At 43.5% G+C, this 16,476-nt stretch overlaps 1 protein-coding gene and 1 long non-coding RNA gene across 5 annotated transcripts in view; one reads left to right on the top strand and one right to left on the bottom strand.

The window, feature by feature from the left end:
* Positions 1–1,424: 1,424 nt before the first annotated feature.
* vps9d1 (VPS9 domain containing 1) overlaps positions 1,425–16,476 on the bottom strand; it is a 44,314-nt gene continuing 29,262 nt past the window's right edge. The window contains exons 13-17 of one of the 4 annotated variants that reach the window (XR_006035207.1): positions 13,684–13,768; positions 10,262–10,366; positions 8,196–8,310; positions 2,059–4,176; positions 1,425–1,442 (exon numbers count right to left, since the gene is read on the bottom strand). Coding sequence is in view for 3 of the 4 variants with exons in the window: in XM_042111018.1 (XP_041966952.1) it covers positions 8,199–8,310; positions 10,262–10,366; positions 13,684–13,768 (302 nt within the window). In the remaining variant the exon portion in view is untranslated. Of the gene's footprint in view, positions 1,443–1,994; positions 4,177–8,195; positions 8,311–10,261; positions 10,367–13,682; positions 13,769–14,376; positions 15,378–15,476; positions 15,593–16,476 lie in introns of those variants that run through there. The other 3 variants (XM_042111018.1, XM_042111020.1, XM_042111021.1) reach the window with 3 other exon arrangements.
* Positions 1,578–2,145, top strand: LOC121724459. The gene is made up of 2 exons (XR_006035210.1): positions 1,578–1,799; positions 1,953–2,145. It is a non-coding gene; the product is annotated as an uncharacterized LOC121724459 (long non-coding RNA).

Genomic DNA, 16,476 nt, shown 5'->3' on the forward strand with positions numbered 1-16,476 from the left:
AGAGAGAGAGGGAGAGAGAGAGAGAGAGAGAGAGAGAGAAGATGGGAGAGATAAGTGGAGGAGAGAGCGAGGGATAACTAGACTGTCAGTGCAAGAGAGAGAGAGGGAGAGTTAGAGAGAATGAGTGAGTAAGAGAGTGAGTGAGTGATTTCTGGGAAAATTGAAGGAGCGGGTTGGTTTTTGCAGTCGCTGCAGAGGAAAGCAGAGTGCAGATAAATGTTTGCCGTTGCTGGGCGCTGGCGTCACATCTGTGGCCGGTTCTGAGGTCAGAGGAAGGCAGAGCGGGAAGAGAGAACTCACGCTATCGGCCACACAGCTGGGAGAGGCTGGACCGCACACACTCTCTCTCTCTCTCTCACCCACACACACATACACACGCCGGGGAATAGGACGCAGATGCAATGACCTTCCCGTTTCATCCTCCCACAAAGATAGACTCCGGTTAATATTTCATGTAATTGTGAAATGTGGTGAAATGTAGCCTGTGAATGGGCAGATATACACAAATCATTATGTTACCCAAAAGAGCTTTTAAACTAAACAAAGTTCAGCATTGACAGGTTTGTTTGGGGTTCTTCTGATTTGCTTTTGATGAGGTAATGAAAGCTTGCTTAACAGTCAACTTGAATAAATAGGCCTAATTCTTGCTATCATTAGACATGGCACTATCAACATTAGTTTATTTATACCATGTATATAACAAGGACTACATTAGATCCTTAAGTTTGACACTTAACACACAAAGTACATCGTGTTATTTGTATTATACAGTAAACCATGTTACAGGGACAACTTTAACTGAAACTGAAGACATAGGCTAATATATAATTTCTTATGGTGCTAATGTCACAGCAAAGACCAATAGCAGCACAGTAAAGTTTTTTTGCAGGGTGAGGTAGCCAAGCGATTACAAACAAATCAAATAAAGTTGTGTTTGATAGCTGTTAATAGTGTCTGAGTTTATGGAATGCCAAATCATTATCAGTTATTTTTACTTGTGTAGTCATCCCCTGGCTACAGAATGGGGAGCAGGAAAAGGCTGCATAAGTTCTCAATGAGCAGTCAACAGACCAAACAGCAAAGGGAGCTAAAACGCGGGTCTTGATTAGTGTGGAGCTCAGACTGGTGCTCAAAGAGACGAAAGGCCAAGTGAAACAGAAATGATTCAAGGGGACATTGAGACACAAAGAGTTGTGCATGAAAGTTACTGAAGTTCCCAGCGGGCGAGAGAGAGAGGGGACTGTAGGTCTAGGGGTCCGTCGGCGGAGCCTCCATCTGATTTGGTGTGGCATGTTTCCTCTTCTGCCCTCAAAACTCTCGGGATACTCCAGCCATCTGGCAGTCATAGCATTATAGATGACCCCCTCCCCCCCACCCCACTTTCACAATTGGTTCCCCTGCCACCGAGCCCTCCCCTCCAATACCACACACACACACACACACTGCCATCACCTTCCGTCATAATGGTTCCTCCTTGCACACGTCAGGTCTACGTTACCCCCCACTGAGCTGCTACTCTACTGCTTCCGCCTGCTGCCCCATTCGTTTAAACAAATATTAATTCAACTGAGCAGACAAGAGCCCATTTAGCCCGGGTGACTGCAAGGCTTCATAGTTGGTGGGGAGGGGAAGTATCAAGACAGGACAGCAGGGGAGGGGAGAGGGGGAGAGAGAGGAAAGGAGAGGAGAGGAATCAGTATCGCCATTGTCGGGCCTTTCCGATCAAACTGGACACAACAGTGCGTTTTTTTTGTTTTTTACTTCTCAAAGTTGGGTCTTCCTTCTCCCTTCAGACAGAGGTCAGTTGAAGCAATCATGAAAAAATAATATCAACTAAAACATTATTATTAATAATTAATTATAATTAATATTTAATAATTACTTATAATTTAATTATCAACATTAATTTGAATAATTTTAAGTAATTTGTTGTTTCTTTTGAATCACCATAGAACGCATGAAAGATACAAGGAAGAACTGTGGTGGGTTCGTAGTTTAAAGTTTAGATACATCTTTATTGTTAGAAAACTCAGGATGTCAATCCCATTCTTTCTTGACCACCCACACACACACACACACACACACACACAGAAATGGAACTTACAAAGCAAACTCAACTGATGCCAAGGACATTCTCCAAATCAGTCAAAGATGGGGAAAACATGTAAACACAGTTTCACATAAAAATGCCATCAGTATTTTTGACATCCAGTGTACGTTCACATTATAATAATTATCTTAAAAATGCTTCAGACAACAAATAAACAAACAACAAATAAAACTCAGAAAATCCTTACCTATCTGTTGAGCATATTTCCTTAAACAAGGAGTTGCCTACAGTTGATATCATTGCTGTACAAGTACATTTAAAAAGGTTAATTCAGTGTTAGGGCAATCAGGAAAAGTTGAAGTGTCATACTCATATTTTATGATACATACAATGATACAGTAGTTTGAACCATCATACACAGCAATTCTTTTCACATTTCTTAACACTTTGCACTCATACAAACTCAGTAAAAAGTATTAAATAGCAAAATTGCAGCATAAAAAAATGACTTATGAAATGAAAACAATAACTTTAGTTTACATGATCATAGTGCAGTGGTTAATAGGAGCACAGACCACCCTTGGGTATAAGGTATAAACAAATTGTAGATAACAGAGATATAGAGTTTGTTTTGTTTATTCTATGTGGTAGGCCCTGAACCCCTCTGATAGTGTCTCAGCCTCACCAATGGCTCCCTACTCTGACCCAAAGCGCTGTGTGCCAACGCAGCAGTGGGCACATGTGGCACCAGGGCACGGAACAGGCCGATCCCCACAAACGCACATCACATAAGAGGCTTGTTGAGATGTGACACTGCCTGGATGATGCTCAGATTAGACATTGAATGCTTGCTAGCTAGCTCCACCCCGATTATGCACTTCTCAAGGGGATGAAATAAGGACAGAAATCTGGAGATGATTCTTGTAAACCCATCTTGCTTTTTAAGGGAGTAAATAGCTGAAAACATACATGATCTGTTTGTGCAAACACACATGGCCACGTTTCTCTCGCACACACACACGCGCACCTCATTTCATAACACAATATTACACTCTGTATAAACACATCTGAAGTGCAGTCTTAAATGTTAAGTGTCTATCATTGTTGCAAATGACAAGATATACACCAGAACACATAATGGAACATGTAAAAAAAGGCTATAACTGGTTGACTGGTTTACCAATTTTACAGTTAACTGTAAAGCCCTAAAGCCACTTTTGTTTATTTGTACAAGCGAGAGCAGTGATAGTTCCTCAAAAAGTGTTACCTTAAAACAAACCTAGAACCAAGCAAATAAGATGTAATCTAAGAACCCGCTTGATATATAATATAGCTGTTAAATAGTAATGCAATACATCATCCTTCCTACAGAAATTAACACAAACAGTGCTTTGATTAGTAAAATATGAGACTATGGTTGTTCACAAAATCTAAAACTGCAGGAAGAGGGCATTTAAAATAAACCATAGCATCATGCATGTGGGCCTTTGATATTGTCACTTTGGTTGAGAAGACATCAGGCACATGCTTGTTGATACATATACGACACATCTGGCCAACACATGGCCGGACTCCTGCCTTTATATAGATTACTTGACAGATGTGACCGTGGTTTTTCTACAGAATGTCTGCCAACACCACCAGGCCTGTGACCGTGGTTTTTCTACAGAATGTCTGCCAACACCACCAGGGCTGCTCTGCTCTGGTCCGTTGTGCAGCCTGAGGATCACTGATGGGGCGTCCTCTTCTCCACACCTGCCACTGCCGACAGCAGTAACCACCCCACACAGGGTCCCTGCTTATCCCCTATCCACATTCACCCAGCGCTCACACACACACACACACACACACACAGTAGTCAGCCTACCCCCCTCAGTCAGTAGAATCCAATGGAACTTTGGACATATGTGAGAGGCATCGTCATAACGACGCCCCTGAGTAGGAGAGGGGGTGGGGGTATTTACAGGATGAAAGTGGGGTGGGGTGTGTTTGGGGAGGAGGGAGAAGCAGGGTGAGCTGGGTGGTGCGGAAATGGCTGGCGGTCCCGTGGTGGGTTCTACGGAGTTCTCACAGGAACCTCATCTCCTCCCAGTTACAGCATGCCTTGTCTGGAGCCTGCCCCTCATCTGAGTACAGCAAAAGGACAAAACATAATGCATCCATTACATCACATTACACTATATTACAATTGATCAAACTGCATTACAACATACACTATCAGTCAAAAGTTTGGAGCCACTTAGAAATTTCCATTCCACTCCATCATAGACAGAATACCAGAGGAGATCAGTTGCATTGTTTTTTTTTTTTAATAAGGACAGCAGTTTTCAGATTACATTTTGTGCTTACATAATTGCAGAAGGGTTCTCCAATATTTTTTCAGTTAGTCTTTTAAAATGATATCAGATTAGTAAACAGAATGTGCCTTTGGAACCATTTCCAAACAATTCAAACCATTCTGTCTGTAATGGAGTGGAATGGAAATTTCTAAGTGACCCTAAACTTTTGACCGGTAGTATGCCTGTTACATTACTGTATACACAGTTAAGATCAGAACCAGATGCTACTGTATCAGTAGCAGGTAGCAACATTGAGAAATTGAATTATGATCCAATTGAATGGTCAAATGGCACCCCACCTTGTCTGAATATTCTTTGACATGTGACATGATGGAGCTTGTGCACCTTCCAGTTTTACAAAATTAGTCCAACTTGTGTGCTTATTACAAGATTGCTTATGGGTTTATTGCTTATGGGCTTCTCAGGAGGTTATTCAATATTTTTTACCACTCTAGTTGCCAATTTTTAATGCATGTCTGCCAGTTCGCTTCAACCACTTCTGGGATGGAAATCCCAGAAGTGGTTGAAGCGAACTGGCAGACATGCATTAAAAATTGGCAACTAGAGTGGTAAAAAATATTGAATAACCTCCTGAGAAGATGCCATGAAGTTATTCTCATCCTAAAAGCTGAAAATGGCTACTCGACTGATGACATACACAACCACGCCGACCCTGCTCCCTGGCCGTCATCTCCATAGCGATGGCAGGATCAGGGGGCGGAAACGGATGCAGAGGGCCTCGGCCCTCCTCTCTCCTGGGCACCCGAGTGGATGTGACAGGGCCCCAGACAGAGAGCGAGGCCAAGTAAAATGTTTTGATAAAGGAGGATAACTGTGTCACAAAGAGTTTAGGGCCAGGCGAGGAGACGATGTCAAAGCGGGTTAGGAGGCGCGTTGCGCTGTGTACGCTGCTTGAGGGAGTCGACATATGATTGACTCTGCTCCACTCAGAAATGCTGGAATTTTTTTACATTTTTATTTTATTATATTGCTCCCAGAACAGAAATAAAGAAAATCTAAGCAGGTGTCCAAGACCACACCTAACTGATGCAGTGACTGATGCAACCATGTCATTGCATCAAAGGATTTGCATAGCTGAGATTCAGATCACTAGATCAACACTTTAGTTCATTTGTATTTGAAACCAGAGCCTGTGCAACATATTGTGAATCATGATCAGGTCACTTCCTCTGACGCACAAAGGAGCTCACGCTTTATCAGGCCAAACAGATGAAACCCAAATCCCGCTAACAAATTGGATAAAACTAACTAATACACTTCAGTTCAATATTCACTATATAATACATTTAAAATGAAATATGACTTCTTAGGTAGCCTTCTCTTGCTGTAGGCTACATTCATTGCACAGCTGCCTATGGTGCTTTTTAAAAAGATGGTACATCATGTTCATCATGTTGCCTCAGGTAGTTGGAAAATACTCCCAAATAACCATGAGCCATAAACTGCAGGATTAATTGCGGCCTTCATGATTTGACATTGCAAGTTTGATTAAAAGTCAATTAATCTTTCAGCCCTAATTGTGATCATTGACTAAAGCTTCATCCAGACTACTTCATTTTCGTTTGAATCCAACACACTATAGTTATGTTTTCTCCTTTCATTTACACTAATCTGGTGTTTTCGAGCTCCTGAAATGGTTTGAACGCTGTCGGCTCTATATTCATTTGAAAACTCCAACTTTGCGTTTTAATATGGACCACGAAACCGCAAGCATCTGAAAACAATGACTTAGAAATCCATATTCCCTTCCTGATTGGTCCTTGTAAGTCTGATCTTTCTGTAGTGTCCATGACTCACTTTGACTTCCACTACTAGCCTGCCAGCAGTGAATGCAACATTGAGGCCGAAAAACAAGCGTTACAAGCCTTGCTGTCCTTGGTGGCAGATCTGTAGTGCAGTCAAATTCTGCATTTTACAATGCTGACAATTGCTTAAATGGTCATGTGATCCGTGCTTCAGGTGTCCCACCTACTGTCTAGGTCAGGGATTCCCCAACTGTGGTACGTATACCACCGGTGGTACACGAGCTTCCACTAGGGCAGGCCCGGAGTGGGCAATTGGGAGATTCGGGAGAATTCCCGGTGGGCCGCTTCACTTCTGGGCCGGTCGAGGGAAAAATATTGACATTTGCCACGTTAGTCGATCTTCTCTTAAAGTAGGCTACACACATTCCACATTCTATGCCTAACATCGCAGCCTCTGCATGGGTTGTAGCCTACCATGTGACGGAGTTCTCCCCTCCCTAGAAGAGTTGGTTGGGTCCATATAGCCCGTCTTTTCCCAAAAAGTTCTCTCAGATACCATAGCCGGGCCATCCCTAACGTAGCAAATAGCGATAAGCGTCAGGGAGGATGGATAGTAGAAAGAGGCCAGGAGGGACTGAAAAGGCCAGGTAAAAAAGACAAAAAACATTGGAGAAAATTCTGCCAAATATGTGCCAAGCTTCCAGATTTTTTTTGAAGAGGACAAACATAAGTGGCAACTGGTAAAGAGAGATAGTCTATGCAATGATTATTAGCGGAGTAATTGGGAATATTAAATTAATTAAAATATTAGCCTTTTCGTATCATCCAAAATGGCGATTCATAGACTTTGCAAATATTATGCAAATATTGATAAAAAAAAAACAAACGTAAGCTTGACCTGTGTATGCAGTAAAAAAAGTAGCCTGAGGAGCAGATCAGCCAGTCCCCCGCTGAAAATGACGAGCCCGAAATTAGCTGTGACTAAGTAGAGGATAATAGAGTAAACCATATGAATTAAAGTTGTTTAATATAAAAACGAACAGTATGACAGCAGGCTACATGATCAACCTATAATTGTTTGCTCAGAAGTGGGTGTAGTAAAAGAGTAAATCGCCAAACAACAATATGATAGCTGACCAATGCAGAAACATGTAAACAATAGTTAAATATGCCTCTTTGTGGAAGAGTGATAGGCCTACATTTCAAATGCTTTTTCTTTTCTTTCTTTCTTTCTGTTTTTGTTAACTTATCAACCTATCCTTGTGGAATAATGCAATATCTTTTGTTAACTTCTCTACAGGATAGTAAGAGCTGAACTGTTGCTTTATTTACGGTATCCAATTTCCACCACCATGGAAAAAGTGGGCCGGTCTTGAGCCTGAAACTCCCGGGCTGAAAAGTGGCCCCACTCCGGCCCTGCACCAGGGGGTGCGTGAGATGAAAATGGCAATGTCGGAAAGGTGTTATTTGTTTTTCTTAAGCCCATGTTCTCTTTGTTTCATAATGTTGTTCTCCACCCTGTTTTTTCTTTTTAGTGTGAGCTCATAGACCAGTTCACATTTTGATTTTGTTGTCATGTAGGGCGGCTAATTAAACATGGTGCCTGGAATGCGTCAATAGAAGGGGTTACATTTTTATGTGTGGTGATGATGGTAGGGGTACGCAAGGCATGTCAGAGTGTAGGTGGTGGTATGCGGGGAAAATAGTTTGGGAACCGCTGGTCTAGGTAAACCGTGTGGACAAGATTCTATCATTTGCAGACGTGAGTGTGGATGGAGAACTTATTTAAAAGGAGAACAGAATAGTGTGAATATACACAGACTTCAAACAGACTTAAATTTACACAGTGCCAAGATTGAAATACCTTGAAGTATTTGAAGTATTGCTGAGTAAAAAGGAGGAGTAAAAAGGAATCAAATAAAATGTAAAGAACTAAGAACAGTGAAACAGACAAAATAACCAAATAATAAGCTAAAATTGGCTTTTTTCACAAGAGAGCCTATTATCCAGGTAAACAGAATGCAAATGAGTGCACCTTACCGGTCAGGTGAGCTTAGTGTTGGGCAGTGGAGTGGTCAAGGTGTGTAGTGATTCTATATAGGTCAGCGCACTCTGCATTGAAGTGAGACAGTAGCCCTCCTCACCAATCAGGTACCTGAGACAGACAGACAGACAGAGACAGGAAACGTGAAGGAATTACTTACACGCCCAACAAACTGCATTTCATCTGGTCGAGCAAATTCAGTTCACAGGACAAAATATGAAATCCCTTGCTCTGTGCTATTGGTAAGACTAACACTACCAAGATGATGGGATTAATGTCCTGGAGGCATTTAAAAACTAGTAAAAAATAAATATATTTGGATGCAAGTATTAGTTAATCTATTAACACTGATAATGTCTTCAAATTAAAACAATGACCTGTGGGCACTGGGCAGGCGTCAGTGAATCAGTGATGAGTTATACACTGGAAACATCAGCACTGCATATCAATGGTTATGCAAATAGACTGTTGCACGGCAGGCAAACAGAGTGACTACAAGCCTCAAAAATGACCCTTGTAACTGATTACATCTGTCCTTGTTTACAGTTTGTTGAAAGGAACATTGGTGATTTACGCATTTCTTGTTGTTGTGTTGAGTGATGAGGCAGAATTAAATGAACTGGATGGCTGGAATAGGAGATAAAGAAACGCAGGACACAGAGGGGTGGGTGGGGGTGCTCTACAGGGTGGAGGGAGAGGACCAGGTTCGCGTCAACTCTGGGTGACCTTCAGCTAATGAGTGCAAGACACGAGGAATGCTCAGAGCAGAGCAGTGTGTAACAACATAACGGGAAAGAAAGACAGAGATGGAGAACGAGAGGGAGTAACTGTATGTGCGTGTCTGTATGTGTGTGTGCATGCGTAAGAGTGTGCATGCGTAAGAGTGTGTGTGTGTGCGCGCGCACATGGGTAAGAGTGTGTGTGTGTGTGTGTGTGCGCGCGTGTCTGCATGCGTGCATGCATGTTGTGTGTGCGTATAAATCTAAGTAATTGAACGAAAGCAAAAGAAACTCCGAGCAGCAAATGTGCAGTTGTGCGTGTAACAGGCACTTTTCTAAATCGGCTATAAACGTTTTGATAATTTAAGTTTTTCCCGGCAAACGGCATCAGCATACGCAGCCTTTCCAACGTTGAAGGCTTCTCAGCGAACGAGTCTGCGTTGGCTCCAACCAGGGCCTATTCCAAACCGCGGAGCTACAGAAACATCCAGTGGGATTTTATTTGTATTTTTATAGACCAGGAAGGAGCCCGTCGAGAATATCCCCACATTCCTTGGCCAGTGCCAATCTAACCAGGCCGTAAAAGCACCCTCATGCCTCAGATAAACAAGGCTTGCTGGTGCCTTCTGCACTGACACGCAAGCAAGAGAGGTGGGCGGAAGGCTGCATGGGTGGAAGGCTGTGGTTTGGGGAAGTGGGTGCATCATGTGTGTCTACTGTGTGACTACCTTCTGAACTCTTAGAAGTCATCAGAAGAAGCAAGAATGAGAGCGAGTGAGGGAGTGTGTGTTTCTGACAGTAAGGTCTGAGGGGACACAAATAGTGGATATGGGCAGGGATGGGCAATATTTATGATACATGTATTTCAAATACAAAAATAGTAGTTTGTCATTTGTATTTTATTTAGTTGAAAATCACAGCCAAATATTTCTGATGAAATCAAATCTTGGTGATGTGACAACATCATAAAAGTGCAAAACAATAAATGTAGCCTCTGACTGGTGCTAATTTGCCCAGGCTTGTTGTGATCAGAATACTGAGATTCAGGAAGATGATCCAGTGCAAGATGAGTAACGTGTAGGTTGCTCACACACACCAAGGGTGTAAGTTTGGGCTCAGCTTGGGCAGGGACATTAACTGGTTGTCCTGGAGATGCACACTTTATGAGGACACGTTTAAATGAAAACAACTTCACATCAAAAATAATATGAATGAGCTTGATAAAATATATATATACACACGCCCATGTGGGAGTGTTTCCATCAGAGTGTGTCATACATTTGCATTTGCATGGCTGGATGCATGAGTGTGTGAGAGAGAAGGAGAAAAAAAAGACTACTCACCCCTCATGAATGAACTCTTCCAAAGCAGCACACTCAGAAACCAGCTGGGGAAGCTCTGTGCGCAAGGCCACAAATGAGAGGATAGGCAACAGGTCATCTGCACCTCTGTACGCACGCACGCGCACACACACACACACACACACACACACACACACACACACACACACACAGAGTCGTTCAGCATTACTGTTGTATATTTCAACCAGGGTCTCTACATCAAGCTCAGAGATTAGAATGTGATTGGTCCAAATTTACGATTTACGATTAGCCATTAAAATGACAGGCCTGATTGCTTTGTGTTTACAGAGGAGGAACACTATAAACAGTGCTATGAAAAAGTTACTAAACCAACACTACCTTGATGTCTTTATACTTTGCTGATTGTATACCGTTCTAAAAGTTCCTAGTTTAGCCCTGCCACACTCCTGGACCAAACTGCAAACATGTAGACCACAGCCCTGGTTCAAGCTCACAGATGGAACCAAGAAAAGACCAGCCACCTGAGTTTGAACAGTATGTGGTGTTGGCTTTTTACACATAGAGAGTGTTTTCAACCACTCCCTGATATCTATGTGAAGAGTTCAGATGAAAAAAACCCTCTAAACGCCACCTCCGCCCAAAAAAATGAGATAACAATGGTGAGTGAATGCTCTCCACACATACATTAATCAAATAATGTAGCTTCAAAACTTGCTAAAAACCACACTCTTCCTGGTCTGAAATATCTATTTGTAGGCAAAACCTATAGCAGCCTGATAAAAAAAATGGTCATTTAAAAGAAAAGTGGTCAGATGGATTTAGAGGGTTTTGCATCTGATCTCTTCATGTAAAACAATCTTAAAAACGTTATAATGAGGAGTGAGAGTATAATGCATTGCGTGAGTTACTGGAATGACGAGGTAAAATGATTCCCTCTCATACAGAGGCCTAGTACTGATTCACTGCTGAGTAAGCAACGGCAGTCTCGCAGGCTTTAAGGTGCGGGCCACCTTGCGTGAGAAGGTATCCAGGTATCTCTTTTCATTCCTGGCCTAAATGAAACCGAATCCACTACAAACAGCTAAGATATTCACTCATACAAACACACACACCTACTTAGTGATAGTCTCTGCATTCTTTTCCTTCTATCAAATGGTACTACTTACACATCAGAACAATGAAGGCCAATGTACAGAGACCTAGTGTCCTATAGGTCAGAGTTGTGAGGTAATCACACAGAGACAGAGACACAGAGAGAGAGAGAGAGAGAGAGAGAGAGACAGAGACAGAGACAGAGACAGAGACAGAGAGAGAGAGAGAGAGAGAGAGAGAGAGAGAGAGAGAGAGAGAGAGAGAGAGAGAGAGAGAGAGAGAGAGAGGTGAGCATACATAAGCTTATCATAGGAAAAAAAAGGAGAGATGAGAAAATAAAACTGTTAATAGACTGGAGGAGGAAGTGACTATTGGTATTGGCAGTGTGTGTATGCGCATGAGTAATGACGCCGCACGCATAAAAAGAACAAAAAAAGACAGACGTCGCGAAACACAAAAGCACTGGGGGAGTGTGCAGGAACAGTGAGAATGTGCGATTGTTTGTGTCCATGCATGCATGGGTAATTTCATACTTTCTCACCAGCAAGTTTACACAAACTAAAAAGGGGGGCAAATGAGTCTATCAAAGCTGGAAAGAAAAGTGAAATGTCCCCTAGGCAGCACAGCAGGGGAATCGACAACTCCTCAGGGGCAACAGGACCTCTCTAACACCAACCCAAGCAAAACCCAAACTCGTTCTCTTGCCATCAGATGTGCCTTTAATTGTTTTGCCAATTAATTGTTTTCAAACAAACCCCTTGTTTTATGGTTGTTCTTCCAGCAACAGTGTGGGAGGAAACATTCACTGGCAGTGGTTTGAAACCAAAAACGATCCACAATAGATCAAGAATTTCCAAAATACCCCAGGAATCAGAACCCCACCGCTTCTCACAAAAGAGAGTCAGAGGCCATGTTGGGGATGGAAAAACTTTTGAGATTCACATTTATATGTGACAGGTTTGATATTCCTTTATATGAATACAAATTGTATGATTTAAAAAAAAAAAAAAAAGCACCTGACGACTTAGCAACCCAGATGGCTCTATCTACCACCCCCCCCCCCCCCCCAGCCTCCAATGATGAGAGCACCTAGAGGGAGCGAGAGGCATGACCTCAATGTCTCTTAAACACTTTAATGAGTCACTGCCACTGGATGTAACGGGGACACAGGACGAGACATGAGGGGAGGGGGGTGTTTTTTCTGTGGGAGCCGTGTTTACACTCTGGAAAGCCCTACACACACACACACACACACGATCCCCCACCCCGCTTTAAACCAGCTACAAGTGGAAATGTTTAGGGGCACGGGCGTCTCAGTCCCCTTTTTAAAAGGGTAATGGCGAGAGAGGAGGATATTGAACCACTTTTTCAAAAGTGAATGGGACGGGCATGGCGTTGTTATTGAGCTCTCAGAAAAGCTCTGCTTTCTCAGCTGACCTGGACCAACACACTTTTATAAAGGCACATGTGCAGGACAAATGACTCACTTTAACTACCGTCAGTTCGATTCCCAAATATAGACAATATCGGCCACAGTGTGTTTCCAGAGTGCTTCCTCATGCTTTGTCAAAGTTAACAGCAATACAACTCAGGGGACAGACACATATGCCTGTTACATAGATGTTAGCAGTATCAGATCAGGAGAAAAACATTACGCAATGTAGTAGCTTACTGGGTAGAGTAACTAAAAATGAGAGGAAAAAAATAATAATTATGAAATGCAGGTTTTGGCCTGCACACAAAACAAGCAGTTTACAATTATGCATAACAGAAGGCCTGATAGCTTCAAGAAAGGGACAAATTCTGCCTGCCTAAGAAAGCATGCAAGGAGGATATGGGCTAGACAGTCCTATCTGCCTTTGAGAAAGTTCTGTGCAAGTAGTAGCACGCCCCCGCCCCCCCCCCCCCTCCCCCTGTCCCTAGCAGTACATACCCCACTGCCCTCAGTTATTCTGCCCCTGCCTCTGGTCCAGTCTGACCCCACCCCTGTTCCTCTCCTCGGACCCCTGCGCCCGGTCCCGACACTGAGTGAGTTCCAGACAGGCCGACCCACTTAAGGGGCAGCTCGGCACCGCAGGCTCAGTGGGGGGTGCAGTGGTGAGGCGGCAGCCCCACTGAGACTCGGACACTCTGGGAGCTGATGAGGTCTGACACTGGGCCATGGTCAGGCGGGAGAGGCTGGCGGGGTTCAGCTGGACCCTTGCCAAGTCAGGCCCTTTCTTTCTTTTTTGCTTGTGCTCGCCACTGTAAGTTTTCCATTATTTGCGCTTGTGTTTTCTGTGCAGTGTGATAAAAAGACAGGAAGGAGGAGAGACGTATGGGTGTGTGTGTTCTAAAAATGCAGAACTCACATAGCAGCTGTTTTGGGAGGCGAGTTTTCCTCATGGAGAGAGCGGTAGTCTTCAGCACACGCACAGATGAGCCTCAGTGTTCTCACTGTGAGAGAGAAACAGTAGCCAACTCAATAGAGTAACAACACACACACACACACACACACCAGAGACTATCCAAGGTGAACTGACAAAAGCTGCACACACAAACATGGGTGACACTTCTAGACAACTGCAGTTGAATCAATTCATCCTTAATACTAGTGGTGGTCAGGGCAGCCATCTACCACATCGCTGACAAAAATAGACTGACCAGACGTCAATTTAATCCATTCGATCATTAAAGACCTGTCAGAGTGGAACACTGGGACATGTTCATAGGATCCATGTGTCAAATCCACCCCCTCCACACTTGCTTGCTTGCGGTTGTCCATCGAATCCAATGATGACGTTCACTTCTGCCTTTTAACGGTGAGTTTTCTGATAGCTGAGTAGTCCTATCCTGGATCCACAGGTTCTATTGCAGGTGGGGCATGTTAAACATGGTATTGGTGTTGCTGGCACTCATGGGTGTGTTCCTCCTGAGCCTTTGTTGTCTGTTGTCCTTTCCTCCTATAGTGCTTGGGTCCCATCTAGACATAACTGCAGCCAGATGTCAGCAGCCATGCTCTCCAGGTCCCCTGGTTTGATTTTGGTTTGGTTTTTTTCTTCTGGCCTCCAGCAGAACGCTGGCCCTGGTGTAGCTGGCCATATAGCACTCTGCGGGGGAGACGATTGTAGGGCATCCTTATCACATGCCCCCAACCAACGAAGTTGGTGCTGGGTGATAGTGGCCTCAATACTCTTGCAGCCTGTTCTGTTGAGGAGATCAGTGTGTGAGGCACTCTGTCACGCCAAGTAATTCCCAGGATGCGCTGGAGACGGCAGATGTGGAAGTGTTCCAGGGACTTGATGTGGCGGCTGTAAGTAACCCAGGCTTCACAGCTGTAGAGGAGGGTGGTGATGCAGGCCGCTTGGTAGACGATTTTTGTGTTGAGATGAAGGTTCTTGTTCTGAAAAACCCGCCGCCGGAGTCTCCCAAAGGCAGCTGATGCTTGTTTGATTCTATTCTGGACCTCATTGTCAATACTATTGTCTTCAGAGATAATGCTCCCCAGGTATTTGAATGATGGAACAACAGACAGTGGGGCAAACTTAGTGGGGCATCCAATACGGTGGAGGACTTCCCACAAGAGATCTCTCTGCCCAGTGTCAAAGGCTTTGGAGAGGTACACAAACGCCATAAACATCTTTATGTTGTTCCCTGCACTTTTCTTGGAGTTCTGGGGCTGTGAAGACCATGTCGACTGTGCTCCTGTTCTTTCTAAATCCGCACTGTGACTCCAGTAGCATAGACTCTGTGATGTCATTGATCAGCCTCTGTAGCATCACCTTGGCCAGGACCTTGCCTACCACTGCAAGAAGTGATATGGCCCTATGGTTTCCACAAATAGCCCCATCCCCTTTGCTTTTATATATGGTAACAATATTGGCATCTCTCCATTGCTGTGGGATGTTTTCATCGGCCCAAATCTAGGTGGTGTAACGGTGTAGTGTTCTTGTGCAGATACCCCGCCTGTTTTAGCAGTTCTGCAGGAATATTGTCAGAGCCAGGAGACTTGTTGTACTTCAGGGAGGGGATAGCTGACAGAACCTCCAGGAAGGTTGGAGGTTGGCTGAGGTTGTCAATAAGGGGAAATTCAGGCAGTTCATCCAGGATGGTATAGTCTGCATCAGAGTCCTGATTTAGTAAGGTGTTAAAATGTTCAGCTCACCTCTCCAGGATGCTATTCTGGTCTTTTAGGATTTTGAGCCCATCTGTTGTTTTCAGGGGGGTGATGCAGTGACTTATTGGGCCGTAGATGGATTTGACTGCATTGTAAAAGTTGTGCTGAAATCCAGACACACTCACACACACACACACTTTCCACTCCCTTTATATCAACAGACTGGCCAAAGCACCTTCATCAAGGCGTACAATGTATGACTGTGACTTGAATAACAAACACAAATCAAATACGACCATGATACTTTGAGAGGAATGATAACTGTTTTAGAGCAGTAGTGGTACTGGATACGCTGTAGATCTACTTGCAGGGGGGTTTCCCTGCACATTAACTGCAGATCCGTGATCACTGTTTAACAAGCCAAATCATGAAATTTCTCATCACGTGCGTCTTCTATAAATAAACTCGTACTATTTCTCTTTTCAACAAATCTACGTCTATGTAATCATCCTCAACAGTGCAGAAAGGGAGCAAGTAGAAAGGAGCATCTGTGTCGAAGAAGCCGTAGTGCTTCAGCCTGGCCATCAAATCTAGCGGTAATGTCTGTTGCCTTATTGGCGTCATCTGGTTATCCATCAAGTTACTGAATTGAGCCACTGAGTTTAGGAGATTTTGGTGGATTTTGGTGGCAGGTAAACTCCAGTACCCAGTTCAAAATGAGTCTTCTTCAGGTGATATTGCTAGCAACTATCAATTAGCCAATCTACAGTGAACTCATTGTACAGCATAGGGATGTTCAGATTTTCTGGGTGCCATACTAACCCCATCCTTTCCATAATCAGTGTCCCAGCAGTAGACATATTAGGCTGTTTTTTTTCATACATGGATTAGGCCTAGTCCTAGACTAAAAGCTTTTTTCAATGGAAATTGGATTTGTTTTTGTTTTTTTAATTCCAAAACTAGGTTTAATCCATATACGTGAGACTAGCCCATTGAGCTCACTTAAGGAATGATGATTCTAACCCTAATATCCCAACCCTTTTCCATT

This window comes from Alosa sapidissima, chromosome 11, assembly GCF_018492685.1.
Source record: "Alosa sapidissima isolate fAloSap1 chromosome 11, fAloSap1.pri, whole genome shotgun sequence".
Taxonomy (NCBI): Eukaryota; Metazoa; Chordata; class Actinopteri; order Clupeiformes; family Clupeidae; genus Alosa; species Alosa sapidissima.